The sequence below is a fragment of the Chelonia mydas genome, chromosome 7 (genome assembly GCF_015237465.2).
Source record: "Chelonia mydas isolate rCheMyd1 chromosome 7, rCheMyd1.pri.v2, whole genome shotgun sequence".
NCBI classification, from domain to species: domain Eukaryota; kingdom Metazoa; phylum Chordata; order Testudines; family Cheloniidae; genus Chelonia; species Chelonia mydas.
In genome coordinates, this window is record NC_057853.1 from 59,696,591 (window position 1) to 59,718,507 (window position 21,917).

General features: G+C 46.0%; 1 protein-coding gene across 3 annotated transcripts in view; it reads left to right on the top strand.

Annotated features, from left to right (window-relative positions):
- ADAM8 (ADAM metallopeptidase domain 8) overlaps positions 1–21,917 on the top strand; it is a 98,429-nt gene that overhangs the window by 22,606 nt on the left and 53,906 nt on the right. For all 3 annotated transcript variants that reach the window (XM_043551785.1, XM_037904937.2, XM_037904938.2), the window contains exon 6: positions 18,806–18,992. In XM_043551785.1, the coding sequence (XP_043407720.1) occupies positions 18,806–18,992 (187 nt within the window). The remainder of the gene's footprint in view (positions 1–18,805; positions 18,993–21,917) is intronic.

Consider the following 21,917-nt stretch of genomic DNA (forward strand, 5'->3'; position numbering starts at 1 on the left):
AAGGTCCTTTTCCTCCTCCGTTACTTCTAAGTGATGCGTCCCTAGCTTATAACTAAAATTCTTGTTATTAATCCCTAAATGCATGACCTTACACTTCTCACTATTAAATTTCATCCTATTATTATTACTCCAGTTTACAAGGTCATCCAGATCCTCCTGTAGGGTATCCCTATCCTTCTCTAAATTGGCAATACCTCCCAGCTTTGTATCATCCGCAGACTTTATTAGCACACTCCCACTTTTTGTGCCAAGGTCAGTAATAAAAAGATTGGTCCCAAAACTGATCCTTGAGGAACTCCACTAGTAACCTCCCTCCAGCCTGACAGTTCACCTTTCAGTAGGACCCGTTGTAGTCTCCCCTTTAACCAATTCCTTAATTCCTTTCAATTTTCCTATTGATCCCCATCTTATCCAATTTAACTAATAATTCCCCATGTGACACAGTATCAAATGCCTTACTAAAATCTAGGTAAATTAGATCCACTGCGTTTCCTTTGTCTAAAAAATCTGTTACTTTCTCAAAAAAGGAGATCAGGTTGGTTTGGCATGATCTACCTTTTGTAAAACCATGTTGTATTTTGTCCCATTTACCATTGACTTCAATGTCCTTAACTACCTTCTCCTTCAAAATTTTTTCCAAGACCTTGCATACTACAGATGTCAAACTAACAGGTCTATAATTACCCGGATCACTTTTTTTCCCTTTCTTAAAAATAGGAACTATGTTATCAATTCTCCAATCATACGGTACAACCCCTGAGTTTACAGATTCATTAAAAATTCTTGCTAATGGGCTTGCAATTTCCTGTGCCAATTCCTTTAATATTCTTGGATGAAGATTATCTGGGCCCCCCGATTTAGTCCCATTAAGCTGTTTGAGTTTCACTTCTACCTCAAATATGGTAATGTCTACCTCCATATCCTCATTCCCATTTGTCATGTTACCATTATCCCTAAGATCCTCTTTAGTCTTATTAAAGACTGAGGCAAAGTATTTGTTTAGATATTGGGCCATGCCTAGATTATCCTTGACCTCCACTCCATCCTCAGTGTTTAGCGGTCCCACTTCTTCTTTCTTTGTTTTCTTCTTATTTATATGACTGTAGAACCTTTTACTATTGGTTTTAATTCCCTTTGCAAGGTCCAACTCTACTTGACTTTTAGCCTGTCTTACTTTATCCCTACATGTTCTGACCTCAATAAGGTAGCTTTCCTTGCTGATCCCTCCCTTCTTCCACTCCCTATATGCTTTCTGCTTTTTCTTAATCACCTCTCTGAGATGCTTGCTCATCCAGCTTGGTCTACAACTCCTGCCTATGAATTTTTTCCCCTTACTTGGGATGCAGGCTTCCGATAGCTTCTGCAGCTTTGATTTAAAATAATCCCAGGCCTCCTCTACCTCTGTTGGGAGGAGGCCATGGGGAAGTAGCCCAGGGAGTTGTAGCTGTCGCACAGCTGTTCCAGGAGGCACTCTAGACAGCTGCATTCCACAGGGCCCTGGGCTGGAACCCGGAGTAGAGGGCGGGCCCGGGTTCCCCCCAAACCTCCCAACTCCTGGTCAGACACAGGAGGAGTTGTCCTGGACTCTGGGTTCACAAAAACAGCCAAACTAAGGGCTGCCGTGAAGCTCCAAGGCGAGCAAATCCGCCAATAAGCGCAAGACCCACCAAGGTAGAGGAGGAACTTTGTCACAGATCCTGAAGTACTTTGCAACCTGTATCTATGCAGGAATCACTTTCTCCAACCATTGAAATGCAGCCATCTCTGGCGTGAACACTGCTGCTGTTTTACAGTGCACAGCAGTTCAGGAGAGGAAGGGAACGAGATTCTTTGATCTGTTTGTAACTGTAGGGGAATTGGGGGAACCAAGATGAAATTAGGCCTGGACATTGTGATTGTATATGAAGTGTTTAGTCAGGAATTATTTGCAGTCAGTGCTGACTTGGCTTTGAGCTGTATTTCTGAGTCACTGGCTTTGCATGTCTGTTTCCCAGCAGTGTAATCTGAGCCTTTTGGAAATGTTTGTATTAGAGATGGGCCTGAACCAAACCCCAGATGTGGATACTCAGGATTTATCGGGGTGTGTGGTTCCAGACCTGAACTTTGCAGCTCAGACCTTTTAATTTGAAGTCACTTTATCAATGTAAATGTAAACAAAGGTAGAGAACCCTGCTGGACTTGCTGTGACTGCCCTTCTGCACAATGACAGAGATTCATGTAATACTTGGCCCTGAAGACAGGATGTCTTAGGTAGTGATGAGACTGTCTGATTGAATCACGTATGTCCAGACAGCATGACATATCAGAAGCTGATATTTTTCTGCTACCTGAGCCTGCAGGTGCAGACTAGAGGAGCAGCCCCTTGATAGAAAATCATGCTTGATCTCTAGAAATCCCAGCTTATTTCCCTGCCACTCTGTTGTTAATTATTATGTTTATGGGAAGTGCCTAAGGACCAACCAATTTGAAAACCCCTCTGTTCTGGGTGCTGTATAAAGTGAGAAAGACTGTCCCTGCCCTGGAGAGCTCATAGCCTGAGTAGGCAAGATAGACAATGAGGTGGGGTTGGGGTGGGGAAAGAATTAGAGCTGGTTGAAATATGGGAGTGGGGTTGTCATGGATCCACAGGATCAGTGCTACACCCCATTTTTTAAACAGTCCGTTGGAGGAATCCTTTGGTTTGCCAGACCCCCGAGTAATCTCACTCTTCCTTCAGGTTAGGGTGCACTGCCTCACCCCCTCTGAGACTGAGCCTCTGGGCTCCAGCCCTCCTGGTTCACACCTTAAGCTCTGCTCAGCGAGTCCAGCTGAGGGTATATCTACATGCTACAGCAGCTCAGCTCTACAGGATTCTCCCATCGGCGTAGGTAACCCACCTCCCCGAGAGGCAGTAGCTAGGTCTACGCTACACTGTCTACAAGGGGATTTAGGTTGGCTTAACAGCGCTGCTCAGAGGTGTGGATTTTTCACATCCCTGACCAATGTAGTTAAACCAACCTAATTTTTTACCGTAGACCAGGCCTGAGATTTGCTCCGGGTGAAAGACTTTGACCCTCTTCAGGGATCAGTGCAGCTCAATAGGTATTTGCAGTGGCACCAAGCAGCCTTTTGAAAACAGAGTAGGGCTTAGTATTCAGCTGGAGTTCAGCATCAGCAAGTCTTTAGGTTAGCGTCGAGAAACAAAGGTTAAGACAGATTTCAGACTGGCCAACCCCAGCGCTCCACCCAACAAAGCTGCTGTAGATTCCATCTTGTCTCGCTGTCTCTCAGTTCCAGGTGACAGCCCCTCTATCTCAGCTCTCAGCACAGCCACATGACTCCTTTCCCCTTTGATCTCCAGCTCTGGGCATTTGCTCTGCTTCCTGGCAGAGAGGTGGGGGGAACCTCCTTCCTCTGGGCTGTAAGTCACTAGGTGTGAATGTCCCAGCCACTGGGGTTTCCATTGTCTCTTCTGGATCCTCCATTCACGTGCGTGTAGACTTTGTCCAGTTTGTTTGACTCTAGTCTCCAACCAGGCTGCTAGTGAGTCAAACCCCTCCTCTCTTGTCTTTATCGTCAGAGCATAGCAATGCAAAGCACAGAGGGAAACTGAGGCATACATAAGCATAATAAAAATATTTACCAAAATTCCCACATTCCTCTCAGGAAATAAAATTAATGGTTTTGGTTTTGATTTTTCGAAACATTTTATTGTGATTACTGTCTCCCCCATCCCCTCACTTTCAATCCTTGAAAAGGGAAACGTTTCGATTTCCAGATTTGGACAGGAATCCAAAATGGAGTGTCAGCTGTCTTACCTGGAGAGGGGAATGAAGGGGGCTCAAGGAGAGGAGGAGATGGAAGGGGTGGTGTCTGTGAGGAGAAGGAGGAGAGAGAGCGGCAGATGATGCAGCAGGACAGGGCCCATTCTGCTGTCTGGAGCACTTCAGTAAGCTGGCAGGGAAAGCTTTGCAGGTGACCTGCTACCTCTGCCAGAAACACACGTGTAGGGGGACTGCTGGCCTAGTTGATGGCAGGCAGAAGCATAATTAATTATGCAAAAAAATGTTCATTCCTATTTAATTGGCTGATAAATAGAGAGACTACTATTTTCCTCTCTTTTCCTAGCAATGGATTCACTGAAGCTGAATCTGGTTTCTCCAGAGCTTGGTGTCCTGATTTCTTCAGGTGTTAGTAGTTGGTTTCTCAGATTTAAGCTTTTCTGATAAACCCGGCTTATCTAGCACTTACATAGGCTAGGTCCTTAAATTTGCCAAGAAACAAACCCTCTTAATTGTCTTTTATTTGAACTTCTTTCACATTTATTCACCCTACAATAAAAAAAAAAGTAAAGTTGCCAAAAAACCAAGGAAGTTCTCACCTTTCACAAGAGTGTAAAAAATGCAACGTTTCTATGACCCCTAGTAACCTAGACATCGCTGGACTGGATGAGACCTGCTGTTCATCTAGTCCAGGCCTCTCTCTCTGACAGTGGCTAGTGTTCCAGTTCTGGGATTAACTGCACCTTGGCCCCCTCTGTGGTCTGCTCAGGTCTCAGGCTTCCTCGTGTCACCTCTCTGTGGGTGGGAACCCTCATTCTTCTCCTTCCAGACTGAGGATTAAGGTTTGCAGTTATGCTTATCCCAGCAGGTCTGTTTTTAGTCCAGCGCCGGCTGTTTTGCTGTCTCCCAGGGTCTATGACAGGGTTACCAGTGACCAGCCAGCTTTCCCAGAGCACAGTTCATTTATTTAGGACAAAACCATTACAGAGAAAACATCTATCCTAAAACAATGCACTGTCCACACGTGTGTCAGCTTACTAGAGGGGTCTTTTGTCTTCCACAGGAAGACCCTGGCAGGTTCCATTCCTTCCAGCAGGGTTTGCCTTCTTGGTTACAGTCTCATGTCAGTTTTTGCATCAAAATTAGGGTCACACAGTTCAGGCTAGCCCTTTATACCAAAAGCCCATTCTTTGTCTTGTGGGCCTCTGGAACCCATTCCAAACCAGTCTATGCAGTTCTGCCCAGAAGTGGTACTTCTCTGGAAGTGTGTACTGCCCAGATGTGTGCAGTAATTGCCCCACACCCTACCCCTGGTTTTAGTTCCTGGACAATGCTCGGCAGTTCTCCCCAGTGGATCCAGAATATAATCCCTATGTTATGACAGGTTTCAGTGTAGCAGCCGTGTTAGTCTGTATCCGCAAAAAGAAAAGGAGGACTTGTGGCACCTTAGAGACTAAATTTGTTAGTCTCTAAGGTGCCACAAGTCCTCCTTTTCTTTTTGCCTATATTATGGTGTGCTCTCACCACCGGAGCACCCCTTCCTGCCCTGGTTTCACAATGGTCTGTCTCTTCCATGGTCTAGCCCCCTCAGCCAGGTCAGCTCTCAGTCAAGCCGCTTGGTTCTCGTTCCATCTTCACTTTGCCCCTAGCAGAAGCAGCCAGCCTTTTTTATCTGGCCTGCTGTGCCCTGATTGACCTCCGCCTGCTCCCAGCCCTTCCAGATGATGGAGGACCAACTCTTGCTGGTTCTGCCTGCAGATGATCATGGGAGGCCTCTTTAGGCAATTCCGGGTGGTCTGAACTCACAGCTCTTCCCTTCCAGCAGAAGTGTTATCCAATTCCTAATAGCTAGAGATTGGTTTAAACCAGGAAGCAGGAGATTTATTGTCTTACAAAAAAATATTTTTAACACTCACAACAACTCTGGATATTCTTGTTATTCATATCAACGTCTCTGAATTTTGATACATTCTTGTCCTCAGCAATATCCTTTGTCAATGAGTTCCCACATCTAATTACATGTTGAGTAGAAGCATTTCCTTTTATCTGTTTTGAACTTGCCATCTTTCGATTTAATTTAATGTCCCTTGTTGTGTTATGAGGCAGGGAGAACGGATGTTCCCAATCTACCTTCTCTAAACCATTCATTATTTTATATTATTTTATCATAACCCTTCATAGCTGCCTACTTTCCAAGGTGGGTGAGGTAATATCTTTTATTGGACCAACTTCTGTAATATCCTGGGACCAATACAACTACTCTGCATACTTTCTGAGAGCATAGGAGGTGCCTATGTTTCTTACAGTGAGCATGCACAAAGCTACCTAAGTACTGACACCACCCCACAGTGAATACGCTGCTCAGAGCCCTAGCTCAAGTGAAAGCCCCAGAGGCCCCACAGTGGGATTCTCAAACTAGACATTTACCTGTCTGTCACACCACTGGGGCCTGACCCTGTAAGCGTGCTCAAAGCAAATGTACAGGATCAGGCCTCGCACAAGACAGCTGGTTCTTCTTTGAATAAAGGTCCCATGTCCATTCCACTAGAGTATGCATGTGATCCATGCTCCTGAGACTGGATGATATTTCATGGCCATGTCCGTTGTTGGTCTGTGCCTGCCATCTCCTTCTCATCCCCGCACCCGAGGATATCAGGGGCAGTGCAGGCAGACTACCTTTCCCATTCCTTTCTTTGCTTTGTAAGTTATAAATAAGGCTAAGATTTTGTCACGGTTAAATAAAAGTCACGGACAGGTCACAGGTAATAAACAAAAATTCATGGAGTCTGTGACTTTACTAAAAAATAACTGGGGTCAGGGCTAGGTAGGGGGAAGAATGGAGTCTGGGGAGGGACCCACAGGCTGAGCCCCCCACCATGGCAGAGGGCACAGCCCCGGTTCCAGTGGCCGCAGCAGGGAGCGCAGTCTCTGGGGGTGCACACACCCAGCTCTGGAGCTGGCTGCACCTTTAGGACAGGGATGCACGGCCCTGGCTGCAGCCCCCCGCCAAGCTCCGGCGACAGCCCTGGGAAGTCATGGGGGACACATGGCCCCCACTGCAGCTGCCGGCCGGGGCATGCAGTCCCAGCTGCAGCTCCCGACGGAAGCCACAGGGCTGGGACGCAGAGTCCTGCCTCCAGCCCTAGCTTCAGCTGCTGGTCATCTCATCACAGCCCCCAGACTTGCTTGATGCACGGTCTGATATTTCTCCGGGGTACCAAGGGCTGAATCACCTTGTTACTCCCTGTCTTTAGCGAGAGAGAGTCTTAAATGGGGAGGCTGGGTGTCAGCTCCCTGACACCACTAGCCTGTCAGCTGCTCAAGCACTCTGGGCTGCACCAGCCCTCCTGTCTTTGCCCTGCAGGTTCACAACAGGTGCACCCCAGTCCCCGAATCCCCTTGAAACATTCCCCTGTGATATCCAACCCCCGATACTGGCTACTCTCAGAAATCCCAGATCCTTTGCCCCCAGAGGAGCAGTGTACCCCAATTTTACCTTAAACCACCACTCCTGTATCACACACAGCCCTTGTGAGCACTTGTAGTAAAACAAATGACAGTTTATTTAAGGGAAGGAATAGAGATTCCACTAGAAGCAAGAAAAAGTGTTGGAAACAAATTGTTACAATATAAAACAAAATCATAAACTGTGAACTAGGGCCTATACTGTATTAATAGTTACCTTCCCTAACTAGTAAAGTAAGTTCCCCCCACGCCCGCACAGTGCAGTCTGTGGCAGAGCTGGCTGGCTTCCCAGGATCCAGTCTTTCATGAAATACTCCTGCTCAACAAGATGTCTCCTCAGTGAATGGATGCAGAGTCTTTCTTCACCCTGTGATATACTGAATCAGTCCTTTGTCTTTATTGACAGGGTGATCCCCAGTCTGTTGTTATGTTCCTTCTCACATTCAAGTGGTTTTGATTGTTCGTAGTTGTCTTTGATGGTTTTCCATTGACTGTTCTGGGAAGGGTTAAGGACAGACAGTTGAGCCTGGCATTACATCCCCAGCTGATCGAGGAGGGGTGACAACTTCCTCCTGTTTAAATGAGCTATCGCTAAGACCTATGATTCCATGGTGACTAACTTTTGCTCCAAGACCACAAGGCATAATTTTTGATATAGTTGCATTATTCCTTAAATATTACCTGTGTGCACATCTTGCAATGATTATGAGTATTGAGAAGTTACAAGCTTTCCGTAGAGACCTCACATGCTACACTTTATGAATAAATAGCATGGAAGTGATGTATTGGTGTAATGAGTTTGTCAGGTCTGAGACAGGAGTTGCTTGTAAAGAATAATGAACCCTTTGCCAGTTGGTACCAATGGGCATCTGTGTCACATGCTGAATCAAAGTCCTGATGGAAGTCTATAAAAAGGACTGCACGAGGCTTATTAAATTTACCCATCTTCTCAAAAAGCTGTCTCTTGGTAAAGATCTGGTTGATGGTGGAACAACCTAAGTCTAAGCCACATTGAGTATCCCGGCCTTTGCCATGAAGTGCATTGCTGATCAGAGATGTCAACACAGAAGCAAAGACTTTTCCTGAGGCTGACAACAGCTTAATAACTCTGTAGTTGCTACAGGTCTGACTGCCCTGTTTTAACAGAGGCAGAATAACCTTCCAGTCATCGGGGGGTGATATTAGTGCACCAAAATGGTCTGGAAGAGACTAGGCATCCATGGTACAACAATACTCCCATGTCTTCAGCAACTCAGCTTGGAGCCTACAAACATTTATGCACATGCTTATCTTTGAGTCCCCCTAATTGAAGAGGGGGCAGGGAGGAAATGGGATGGGACAGGACGGTCCTGGTAGTAAAGTTAAACGTGTGTGGGTGATGTAACAAACCCCTGGTGCCTTCTCAGACTTCAGCTTATAGACTGGGCTCTGGATCTCTTCTTGGCTGAAGGAAGGTAGCTCAACTGGAACTGCCTGCTCCTCTTCAAATGGAAGAAGGGCTGCAGTAATGGACAATTGAGGAGCATCTTGAAATGATCTTCCCATCGACACAGTGGATCCTGCAGACTCTGCCTCATGCTGCCATCCTCATTCTTCACTGGCCTAGCTGGTGCCTCACATATGCCACCCGGTTGAATAAAGGGTGCAGAGATCATGCTTGGCAGCAGCCTGTTCTACACCGGCTGCCTGAGTTGACCATCAGCGTTCCTTATCTTTCTAAAGCAATGACTTGCCGCCATTCCAAAGTTCATTCAGCCTTTGCTTTTGCTCTTGACAGACATGTCTTTGAAGACTCAAATTGTAGCCTCAGTTTCTTCTTAGCGCCATCTACTCTGAGCCTCTCTCTGGCCATTTTATGTGGTGCTGAATTCTGTAAGAGGATTGGGGCTTAGGACACCCACCTTCATCAGTATCTCCCATTGGCTACTTAGGTGGCTCCTCACCTAGAGTGTTGGGGTTTGTGGATTGCATTCTTAGGTGCCCATCTCTCCCCATGCATTGTATAGGAGACTAGGTGCCAAACTCAGGCTTTGTAGATCCCATGGTTGTTCCAGGGATTTTTCTAGGTACCTAAAAGTTAGGTGTTTCAATGCCTAAGTCACTTTGTGGATCAGCCCCATCTGCCTAGGCTTCCACCTCCTCCAGAACCTGCCATGGTGGGCTCACCCCCCTCCGCTTCTCAAACTGACTCTTTCCCCTTTATCGGGATCAGATGCTCATCAGGCAATCACCTGACTTTTTCCCACCTGGGCCTCTACCTGGCCCAAACAGCTGTTCTTAAAAGGTCTCTACCTCAGAACAGGGCTGGCTGGCCTCAGGCCCTGAAGGGGCAGAGCACCCTGGGAGCTCTGACAGAGCAGAGCCATAAGTGGGGAAAATTGGGCAACTTCCCCTCTTGCGACATACCTCGCTCTACTTCCCTTCCCCGCCATATATATCTGCTCCCATTCCTACCCCCCTCAACAATTCCTCCCCACGACTGTTCCACCAGGCTGAGGGAGTGTCTCCAGGGTCCCCTTCCCTCCACTGCTCTTTCCTCCCAGGAAGGAACCTAGAACATCCCTTCTTCCCCATGCTGCCTGCAGCAGTGAGGAAGGGACAGCTCCTTCTGATGCTGCTGTTTCTAGGAGAAAGGGGAGGGCAGAGCAGTTCAGGAGAGTCAGAGCTGTGCAGTGGAGAATGGAGGGAGGGCTTCAGCTCTGCTTTCTAATCCAACCAACAGCAATACTCCTCCATTTCTGTCCCCATTTGAGAACAAACCTCTGAAAACCAGCAACTACAGAGTTAAAGTCCACGCCAACTCCACAATGCAACCTTAACTCTGCCCTTTTTGTGCCATATCCCAGCGTGATGTGAACACACATACTAGCACTCACCTGCTCCGGAACACTCTGGAGACAGAGCACATGAGCCTTGTAGGACCCAGTCTAACATCTGTTTGCTAATGCAAAATTCGGGTTTAGGTCAAGCGTAGAGAACAGGAGCTACCTACACCCGGCCTGCACTCAAACACTGAGCCTGCTCCACATAAACTACCCCAGATACGCTACATGTTACCACCCCTTTACTGATGATTCTTGCCGAGACGTTGCTTTCACTTATTCCTCACTAAGCCCTGGAGACCATGGATGTTTATGGTAACAGATGGCTAACAACCATGGAATATCAGGGTTGGAAGGGACCTCAGGAGATCATCTAGTCCAACCTCCTGCTCAAAGCAGGACCAAGCCCCAATTTTTGCCCCAGATCCCTAAATGGCCCCCTCAGGGATTGAACTCACAACCCTGGGTTTAGCAGGCCAATGCTCAAACCACTGAGCTATCCCTCCCCCCAAATCCCATGGCTGGAAGATCCCTGTGCACGTCTACTGACAACCCACAAAACTCAGTGCTGAAATTAGACATTCTTGATCTCTCCTGGTACTCATGTACTTCTCCTGTTATCACAGTGACAACTCTGCCAACCTGCTCCAACTACTCCCTCCGCCATTCACTACAGCTATACCCGACACCGTGAACACAGCTGGAGTGTTTGCAGATAAATACTGGAATTCAGATATGTGGAACCCAACTCAAACAATTACATATTCTCATAGTTGTTCATGTCCACCTATTATGGCACCACCCTTACTGAGCCATTTCTAGTGGGTATTGCCAGTTACAGAGGGCAGAGTTAAGGGATGTACAGGGATGATGTATATTTTAACTTAGTCTTTCCTAGTTTTTGAACATTTGTTTGAGTTACCATAATTCTTTATTTCCTGGCTTTCAGAGGTTTGAAAGTAGCTGAGGCATTACTGGGCAACCTTAACTCTATTAACGAAGTTTTGGGGCAGTTAATTTAATCCTACTTTTTGCTGTCGGCCACCTAGCCAGTTTTTGGTCCATGACAATACTATTGTGGATTGGATGAAACATCAGTGAAGTTGGTAGGTGGAACCACCACCCTTCATTTAAGATAGCTGTAAGAAATGATTAAGCTCCTTTTTAGCAACCCCCACCCAAAACAAAGGCATATGAGAATCTGCTCAGGAATTAGGATTATGTGAATGCGGGCTTTGCAAGTTATTGTCTGGGGCAAGGGTGTTGGGGGGGGTGGGGGAAGAAGCATACTGAAACAAACTGAGAAGAAAACTAGACCTAGCTTGGACACACACACGGTGGTGGTGGTTGAAAGAGGCATGGGGGTGTAAGCAAAAAACCATATCTCCTGTTGTTGGGTTCCTTCTGTGTTCAGAGAAACAGGACTTTGTAGTTTCCTTGTAATTAAACAAGATGGCATCAAAGACACCAAGCTCCATTGTCCACTTCTCTTCCCAACTTGAACAACCTACAAGACCCAAATTTTTGGCTAGCTGCTCAGGCCAAAAACGGATAACAGTACTTTGCCTCTGACCCCACAGCAACGTAGCTTCGTTAGTAGCCCTTTGTGAGGGACTTTGTCAAAGGCCCTTTGAAAGTCCAAATAAATTATGTCAACTAGTTTTCCATTATCCACTGCTTTATTGACACGTTTGAAGAATTCTCAGAGAGTAGTGAGAGACAATTTCCCTTTGCAGAAACCCTGGTGCTTAAATGCTCTCCTGATCTTGTAGGTGTTTTCTTATTCTATTTTTAATTATTGTTTCTGCCAGTTTGCCAGCTACAGATGCTCAGTATTTCACTAAATCAACTTTAGAGCCCTTTTAAAATATAGATATTACAATGTTACCCTTAAGTTCCCCAGTAAAATAGCTGTAAGAAAATGAGAGAGTTTCACTTCCAGGAATTTTATTTCCCCATCCCTCCCCGAACCACTGGGGGGCTCTGCATAGGTCCCAGTGCCCCTGAAGGGGATGGGAGTTGCCCCTGCACAGCTCTGCCTACCCGTCACTACTGCCCTCCCAGAGATCAGGCATCTCTGGCTCCTTACGCAGTATGAATGATGTTACAGCATGGGGGGAAGGCAGGTTTGCCTTTCCCCTCTTGCACCTATGTCAGTCTTTGCTCTGCTTTGGAGGCTGCATAACAGGATGTTTTGCCTAGCCTTGGTGCTCAAGCAGGGCAGCTCCCAGTCCCATGTGACCAGACACACCAACCCAGGCTCTTGGCATGATTCACAAAGGGCCCAGCCTTCTGCCATTTATGTTAATGGCAAAATTCTCAAATGACTTCCCTGGGAGTGAGTTTGGGCCCAAGACTGCCCATCTGATCACCTCAGAAATAAATCAGCCAATAAACCCTGCCTTCGGGGGTGTGCTTTGGTGCTTGGGATTAGGTACCTGCTAACCCCCATGGAAAACAAGCCCGACTCCAAAATGAAGTGGGCATTTCTTTCAGTTTCATTCCTGAGGGGCAGATTGTGGTACTCTTTACTCTGCTGACTGATATCTTTCCCCATGAGTAGGGAATGGCGCGATCTATGCAATAAGGTGCTACTGTGTATGTGTGTGTGTGTGTGTAAAGGGGCCGTAGGCCTGCCCCTCCGGAGCAGCAAAAAGTTGGATTGCCGTATGTGTTGGAAACCAGCATCAGGGGTGGAGTGCTGGGCAGTCCAGCTAGAAGTACAAAAGTAGCAAGCTCCTGGTTTCCCCCTAGTCTGTACATTCTCTGTGCTCTGGCCCTCTGACATTTCAAACTCTTCCCAGATGGTTTGCTCCCACAGATAATCTGCTTCTGCACATGTCCCAGCTTCAGTTTCTGCTCCCACCAGTCATTTCCTTGGGAGTTTGAGATTATTTCCCTTTGTGGTGGGAAAGGACAGTTATACAAGAAAAGATAATGGGCCAAAGCATAAACCAGTGTAATTTAGGTCTTCCCCTAGCACCTCAGCTTGCATGCCCCACCTGGCAAGAGCCCTATAGCATGTGTCTACACAGCCACAGAAGTGAGCCTCCCAGCTCCAGTCAACATACTAGGAGTAGCGGGGCTCACGTTAGCACTCTAAAAATAACTGTGCAGACAGCACTTTGAGGCTCTGAAGCCGGGGGCAGGGGGGGGATTGGGGGGGAGGACAGGCTTCAGTACCTGAGCTCCAACCTAAGCCATAACTTCAAAGCGCTGTCTACGCAGCTATTTTTAGAGCACTAGCATGAGCCTCACTAGCCCAAGTGTGTCAACTTGGGCTGTACAGACATGTCTGTGGGCTGTACAGACATACCTTTAGTCTCCCTGCCTCGACTCACCCCCACTTCTGCACTCCTTACATGTCAGTTCTCAGCGTGGCTGTGACTTTCCCAGAAGGGAGGAGCATAGCAAGAAAAGCAACAACAATCACCCCCTCTTATGGAACGTAAACTCTCCGTACACCTTCCTGCTGCTCCTTGGTATGTAAATTACAGTAATTTAGGCTCCCTTATGCGTGGATAAGTGTGTTTAAGAGAGTTAGATTCTAGGCAGGGTTAGCTTACATATCCTTACACACTGCCTCTGAGTCTGACCCATTGACTTCAGTGGAGATATTTTTCTCCCAGTATAGCTAATATCAGTACTTAAGAATTGGTGATACTGCCAGTCATGCTGTATATTGGATCTTAAATAGACTCTCCTTGAAGGATAGAGCTGCAGATTTGTTTCTCTGCTGTTGCTGGGAAGGACAGGTTCCTTTAACTCGTAGGTGTCAAACCTGCTTTATAGTCTGCTAAATGGCTCTTTGATGTGAAAAGCCCAGATTATCTGTTAACAGCATCAATTATCTGTGTCCATCTTTCTCAGAAAACTCTGAGACCTTAATCCTTGCAGTGTAAAATCTACAGTTTATGTCTGGGCTGATAAGCCACAAAGGCTGTCTTTGGCATCTGATATTAAAAGGTGCGCAGAGCAAACACACGCCAAGTGGCTTTGAAATGTGTCTCCTGCTTTTTCAGTGTCCGCTCAGAGAGAACCAGTAAAATAAGGCCTTTGCGGAGGGAGGGGAAAGCCAATATATTCTTAGAGGAAATTGTGAATAAACTAAAACAGGGAGTGATTGTTGCTCACTGAATTAGTCATTCAAGAGTTAAATCATCGTTAGTGATAGTGGCTTCCTTCCCAGGTGTATGTGCTGCTGCCATCTGGGTGCTTGGAGACCAGAATTAAAGTGGTAAAGTTATGACTAAGCCAGCTCATCACCCCACTCATATCGTCCTTAGCAGAGTGAACCCAGGAAGATCTTCCCCACACAAGAAATTAAGACTCTCCAGAAAGTAACAGAACTGTAATGATTTTGTCCCCTTAGATCAGTTTCTGTGATCAGTAATTGTTTCTAACATTGGATCAGCAGCCTTACCCAGGCTACATTTTGCTAATAGTTTGTATAGTTTCATGTTTGTTTAATTTTAATCTTAGTGAAGAATGTAGAACTTGCTCCATCTGATCACTCTACTGGTACGTACTGCTGGTGGCCCACCCCTCACAGTCCTATCTGGTTGGACCCCTGGTGCATCTAGTCTGGTCTCTCGCCTCCCTTCCATACTGGATTGAACCAGTTGTGCTGGTGATCTAGTCCAGTTTTCTGCCACCATTTCAGGTCAATATGGATACTGCAGAGATTCAGGTTCATCATTCCCCTTTCTAACTGTACCATGGTGGTCGTGGAGCACAGCCCAGCAGGAGTTTATTTCTGCTGTGTGCAGTGATTTAGCTTCCACCCGAAAACATGATTCCCCTCATCGTTGTCTTAGCTTCTCTGAGAACAAATCATGTGAGTGGTCAAGGAATTACCTAGCTCTTTTACTCGATGCACCATTGGCGCCTCTGGCCCCTGAGGCCATGGGTCTCTCACACTTTGTGGTGTGCAGTAGCTGTTTCACTCATTAGCTCTATATGTGCTGCCCTTTCATCAAGGGCAAAGGAGGGACCGTTTTCACTGTGTCCTTCATTATCACATAATAGCCCTGGAGGCTTCCTGCTGTTAGCCCCTTCCTCCTACCACCTCCCCTTCAGGTAGCACAGTTAGTCCGGTTTTACGTTAACAGTATCATGTGAAGCATCTTATTTAACATCTTTTAAGATTGCAGCTGACCTGTGAATAGCTTGTCAGCAGGCAATTCTCATAGGGTAGAGAAGATCTGTTTCCCCTAATTAGACCCAATGAAGTTCCAGTTATCCTGCTTTGTCCTTAATCAGACCTTCCCCTCAGCTGGCTTGGTGCTGAGAGGAGGCTACTGCTCTGGGACTGACAGATAGTCATGCATGTTTTGCTCCATCTCCAGGGGATGGGGTCTGTCTTTGCGATACACTGGGCCTCACACTTTCCTCCCTCCAGAGTCCTTGGATGATGCTGTCCAGACCTGGTGATTTACTGCACTGAAATCTCTCCAGTTGCCCCATAACTCCCCTGCTAGAGACTTTGATCTCTGCCAAGAACATGCTCTGATTTCCTGTGACCAGTGCCCCAAAAGGGGCATTTCCCTTTTGATGAAGTGATGAACAATGCCCTGGCATTGCCCTTTCCCCACCTTTCTATTGCCCTCTCCTCCCATGGGGGCCCTAGATGACTCTTAGTCATGCTTCTTGCATTCATATGTAGTTGAACCCGAGATGGCCCAAGGAGATGAGCTTTGGCTCTGGATCTGGAATAATGTCAGACAAAGGTACAGGGGCTGGGTTGAGATAAACCTGGCTCAGGTTTGGGTTTGGATTGGATGGAGCTACAGTTCAATGAGCTGTTCTCATGAGATCATGGCCCAAATTGGGAAACCTCATAAGATCAGCCATTCTTGTGGGTCTGCTACGAGGTGGGCCCCATCTGAACTGGATCTAGGAAACAGGCTCTGCTATTTGAGGATTCTCTGTGGAGTCATAGCCATAGACACTGCTGTGAATCAGACTGGAGCCTCCAACACCACAACATTCACTGAGGTTTGGATTCCATCCTTTGGTTTCAGTCCCTCTCCCCTGTTGTGCATAAATGGTAAAGTGTCCCCCTTGAGGCAGGGGAGAAGAAGAGAGACCCTCCTTGCTGCGCACACACTGCTCTGTAGCCTGGGAAAGATGCACTGAGCTAAATGCTTATAAGTTCTAATCCCAGCTTCTTTAACTGCTCTAGTTATTTCTGTGTTCTTCACAACTCATGTGCCTACCTCAGAGGTAGCAGCTATCCTTCACCTATTTTACAGAGAATGTAACTGAGAGGCTGGGTGAATTTTCCACAAGCAGAGCTGGAAATAGACTCCTACCTAGACTTTAAGGTCAGAAGGGACCATCCTGAACATCTAGTCTGATCTTCTGCACATCGCAGGCCACAGAACCTCACCCACCCACTTCTGTAACAGACCCCTAACCCCTGGCTGAGTTACTGAATTACTCAGATCATGGTTTAGCGACCTGCAGTTACAGAGAGTTCACCATTTACACTAGACAGACACAGGGTTGTGAGGCTGCTACTGTCTCCATGCTGATGTGCATTTTCCTTTCGTTCAAGTGGCCGCAGCTCAGGCTTTTCCCACATTCAGTCCCTGCAGGTGGCTACACTTGAGTACTATAATGTCTTTAGCTGCTTTACCACACTCTGATCCCAGAGCCAGGAAGGGCCAGACTGCCTTGGCATGTATGTGGCCTGCTGAAGTCCTAATTACACATATATGGATGAACTGGTAACCTCCAGGGACATGTGATGATTGTGCTATTCCCTGGCTGAGAGAGGGGCTCTAGCCATGTGAAAAAATGACTGCGTTCTCCCTGTACTGAGACTCTCCCACCCTACACTGCAGCCAGACAGCACCCAGCTGCTCAAGCGCAGTGGGTCAGTCTATGTCACTGGATTTGTTTGGAGGCAAGGAGAGAGCGGAAGAGACACGCTGTAGCTTGGTGGTAGCAGAGGGGAACCTTGGCACTGACGGGATGCAAGTGCCTCAAGCCCTGGCTGAGGAGCTTCTGAACCTGCCCCTCTGGTTACCTGCATGAATGCAGTGAGCACCTTCTCTGTAGCCTGTCCATTTCTAATATATTTGTTTTTGAGGTGAGGTGACCAGAACTGCACACAATATTCAAAGTGTGGGCGTATCATGGATTTATATGGCAGCATTCCGATATTTTCTGTCTTATTATCTATCCTTTTCCTAATGGTTCATAACATTCTGTTCGCTTTTTTGACTGCCGCTGCATAGTGAGTGAATGTTTTCAGGGAACTATCCATGATGCATCCCTTAATACAGTACATGACCTATTGTGCCTTATTTATAATGCTTAACCTCGAAAGTTAGATGTTTTTCCCCTGATTCTTTCTTTTTACAGAAAAGCAGCCTTTAACACAGTTTTGATAGAGGCTCAGGGATTCAGTATATTTATTTTTTATTTAAATGTTTTAGAGATTCTACTAAGTTTAGCCTTAACATATTTTGTATTACATTTAAATTTCATTTTAAACAGGTTTAGTTTTAGAAAGAAAAATATATTACAATTTAAAATAACAAAATCAAAAAATCCTGTTTAAATTAAAAAGATCCTCCACCCTGCAGTGAAATCAGACCTCCTTTCAGCTTGTCTGAAAAACAATTTTCAAGTGCCATACGTGAGTGCCACAAGTGCCCTGCTCTCTGGAATGTGCTTGGCAGCACAGGGCTGACAGGCTCTGGAGAGCAGCTCATTTTCCTATTTTCCCAAGGGAAAAGTAATCCCAAATCACTCATTTCACCTCCAAAGTATACCCCCAGAGTCTCTTAGGAGACAGCCCCATTGTGCAGCCACCCTCTCATTGGTGGCAGGGAGTGTGTCTGGGAGCAGCAGGAAGGCGGGATTGTGGGGTCAGGCCCTATGGTTTTATCATTAGCCTCTATACTTGGTAACTCTGTGAAGGAATTGAAGGGACAAAGAATCATGGCACGGAGGTTCAAAGTAGGAACTATTTGTCCTTCCCTACTGGTCACCTATGCTACAGTGACAGGACCTGGGTATCTATTAGGGACTGCCCTGCCCTGCCTTGCCTCTTTCCCACATTACAGGGACAGATCCTGGCTGAATTTGGCAGGGCCAGGTTTGCTTCTTTCTCCCTAAATGGCATTTGACATGAAGAAACAGTCATTGAGAGCCCAGGCTGGCCCTGAATTCAGAGCAGGGAATTCTGTTTAGATTTTCCTTTTGAAAAGATCCCAGATTGATATACATGGCCTGTCAAGAGCCAGGCTGCCATGGCCTGTCCATGACCTTGTCAAGGGCCAGGCTGCCATGGCCTGTACGTGGTCTGCTGAAGTCCTGATTACACATATATGCATGAACTGTTAACCTCCAGGTATATGTGAGGAGTGTGCAGTTCTCTGGCTGAGAGAGGGGCTCTAGCCAGGTGAAAAAATGACTGCGTTCTCCTTGTAATGTGACCACCCTACCTCCCACCCTACACTGCAGCCAGACCCAGCCTCTCAAGTGCAGTGGGTCAGTCTATGTCACTTCTTATGCTAAACAATCTGTTCAAATTTTGTATTTAGCAGTGACGCTTTGAGTTAGTTTCCCAGACCTGAAGAAGAGCTCTGTTTAAGCTTGAAAGCTTGTTTCTCTCACCAACAGAAGTTAGTCTAATAAAAGATATTACCTCCCCCACCTTGTGTTTCCTCTGCGAATGTGTGTGAAACCCTTTCTCTGATCGGATACCGGACACTGATTCATGTTGCCCCCATCTCTTTGCAGTGGATTTTTCTGGGCCGATCAAACAGTCTATTTAATTGAGCCATTGGGAGGTGATGATAAGGGGGAGCATGCGGTGTACCGAGCGGATCACCTGAGAGTGAAGCGTGGGACCTGCGGAGATGCCAATGTCACTTTGGAATACGACCATGAACCGAAAGTTGCTGCCGCAATGAAGCCCCATCACTGGGTAGGAAATCACCCTGTTCCTCTGTGTTGTAGTTTTAATTTGTAGGAATGTAGGGCCTGATCCAAAGCCCACTGAGGTCAGTGCGAGTCTTTCCATTGACTTTGCTGGGCCTTCGATCAGGTCCCTAGCACAGTGCCTGATTGCAAAGGTTCTGCACGCACTTGCTGGGGGCCTGCAAGGAGCTGCCTGGTCGCACAGTACCAGCGTCTCCTCCTCATTTCCAGGGGATACTGAAAGGAGGAGCACATAGACATGGGCTGAGGAAATTTCAAAAAGGCTAAGGCATTTCTCACACTTCAGATACTTCACTGTCTGCTAAGTGGAATGTCTGGCTGTGAGCAATTGCTGTAGTTGTCCCTGGGATGTCAAGGCCCCAGCATTGGGTTCAGGAGACCCAGATTCAGTTCCCTCCTGCACCACAGACTCCCTGTGTGACTTAGGTAACTCACATAGTCTGTCTTTCCCTCCCTTCCCGTCCTCTCTGACCTGAACAAATGCAGGCCTGGCTGCAGAGGCAATCCTCATTTCATTGCCGCCTCCCCTTTCCCACCATATCAAACACAGACTGCATGTCTTTACCTTTGAGATCCTCCAAGGCTTAGCTTGACCCATTAATGACTGCTGCTTAAAGCAGCTAGTTCTGGAACCCACAAGGGGAGAGGCAATTCTTGATTTAGTCCTAAATGGAGCACAGAATCTGATCCAAGGGGTGACTATAGCTGAACTTGGTAATAGCAACCATGATGTAATTATATTTAACATCCTTTGGGGGTGGGGGAAGAAGTACCAAAGAAACTCACCACAGTTGCATTTAAACTTCAGAGAGGGGAACTACACAAAAATGAAGAAGCAAGTTAAATGGAAATTAAAAGGAACAGTCACAAGAGTGAAATGCCTGCAAGTTGAATGGAAACTTTTCAAAAACACCAAAATAAAGGCACAAATAAATGTGTACCCCAAATAAAAAGAATAGTAAGAGGACCAAAAAAATGCCAGTATGGTTAAGCAACTGTGTAAAAGAGATGGTTGGAGGGAAATAGCATCCTTTAACAACTGAAAGTCAAATCCCACTGAGGGAAATAGAAAGAAGCATAAAATATGTCAAGTCAAGTGTAAAAGTATAATTAGGGAGGCCAAAAAAGAATTTGAAGAGCACCAAGCAAAAGACACAAAAACTAACAGCAAAATTTTTTTAAGTACACCAGAAGCAGGGAGCCTGCCAAACAATCGGTGGGGCCCCTGGATGATCAAGGTACTAAAGGAGCGCTCAAAGAAGACAAGGTCATTGCAGAGAAGCTAAATGAATTCTTTGCATCAGTCTTCACAGTGGAGGATGTGAGGGACATTCCCTCACCTGAGCCATTCTTCTTAAGTGACAAATCTTAGAAACTGTCCCAGACTGAGATATGAATAGAGGAGGTATTGGAATAAATTGATAAATTAAACAGTAATATGTCACCAGGACCAGATGGAATCCACCCACAAGTTTCTGAAGGAACTCAAATATGAAATTGCAGAACTACTAACTGTGGTATGTAACCTATCACTTAAATCAGCTTCTGTACCAGATGACAGGATGATAACTAATGTGATGCCAATTTTTAAAAAGAGACTTCAGAAGTGATCCTGATAATTACAGATCAGTAAGCCTAACTTCAGTACCTGGCAAACTGGTTGAAACTATAGTAAAGAAGAATTATCAAACACATAGATGAACATGATTTGTTGAGGAAGAGTCAACTTGGCTTTTGTAAAGGGAAATCATGCCTCACCACTGTATTAGAATTCTCTTGAGAGGGTCAACAAACATGTGAACAAGGTGGTCCAGTGGATATTATGTAGTTGGACTTTCAGAAAGCCTTTGAGAAGGTCCCTCAACAAAGGCTCTCAAGTAAATTAAGCAATCATGGGATAAGAGGGAAGGTCCTCTCATGGGCCAGTAACTCGTTAAAGGACAGATGATAAAGGGTAGGAATAAATGGCCAGTTTACAGAATGGAGAAGGGTAAATAGCAGAGTCCCCCAGGGATCTGGATCAGTGTGTTCAACATATTCCTAAATGATCTAGAAAAAGGGGTAAACAGTTTGCAGGTGATACAAAACTACTCAAGATACTAAAATCCAAAGCAGACTGTGAAGAGTTCCAAGGAGATCTCACAAAACTGGATGACTGAGCAACAAAATGGCAGATGAAATTCATTGTTGATGAACGCAAAGTAATCATATTGGAAAACATAATCCTAACTATACATATCAAATGATGGGGTTTAAATCAGCAGTTACCAGCTAAAAACATCAACTCAATGTGGAGTGACAGTCAAAAAAGCTAACAATGTTGGGAACCATTAGGAAAGGGGTAGATAATAAAACAGTAAATATCATAATGCCACTATATTAATCCATGGTACGCCCACACCTTGAATACTGCATACAGTTCTGGTCGCTCCACCTCAAAAAAAAAAAATTATTAGAAATGGAAAAGGTACAGAGAAGGACAACAAAAATGATTGGGGGTATGGGACAGTGTCCACATGAGGAGAGATTAAAAAGACTGGGGTTGTTCAACTTGGAAAAGAGCTGACTAAAGGGGGATATAATAGAGGTCTGTAAAATCATGAATGGTTTGGAGAAAGTTGGAGAAAGGAAGTGTTATTTACCAGTTCAAGTAACACACAAACTGGGGTCACCCAATGAAATTTATTAATAGGCAGCAGGCTTAAAATGAACTTCACACAACACAGTCAACTTGTGGAACTCATTGCCAGGTGATGTGTTGAAGGCCAAAAGTATAACTGGGTTAAAAAAAGAAGTAGGTAAATTCATAGATGATCGGCCCATCAATGGCTATTAGACAAGATGGTCAGGGATGCAACCCCATGCTCTGGGTACCCTAAGCCTCTGACTGCCAGTTGCTGGGACTGGACGA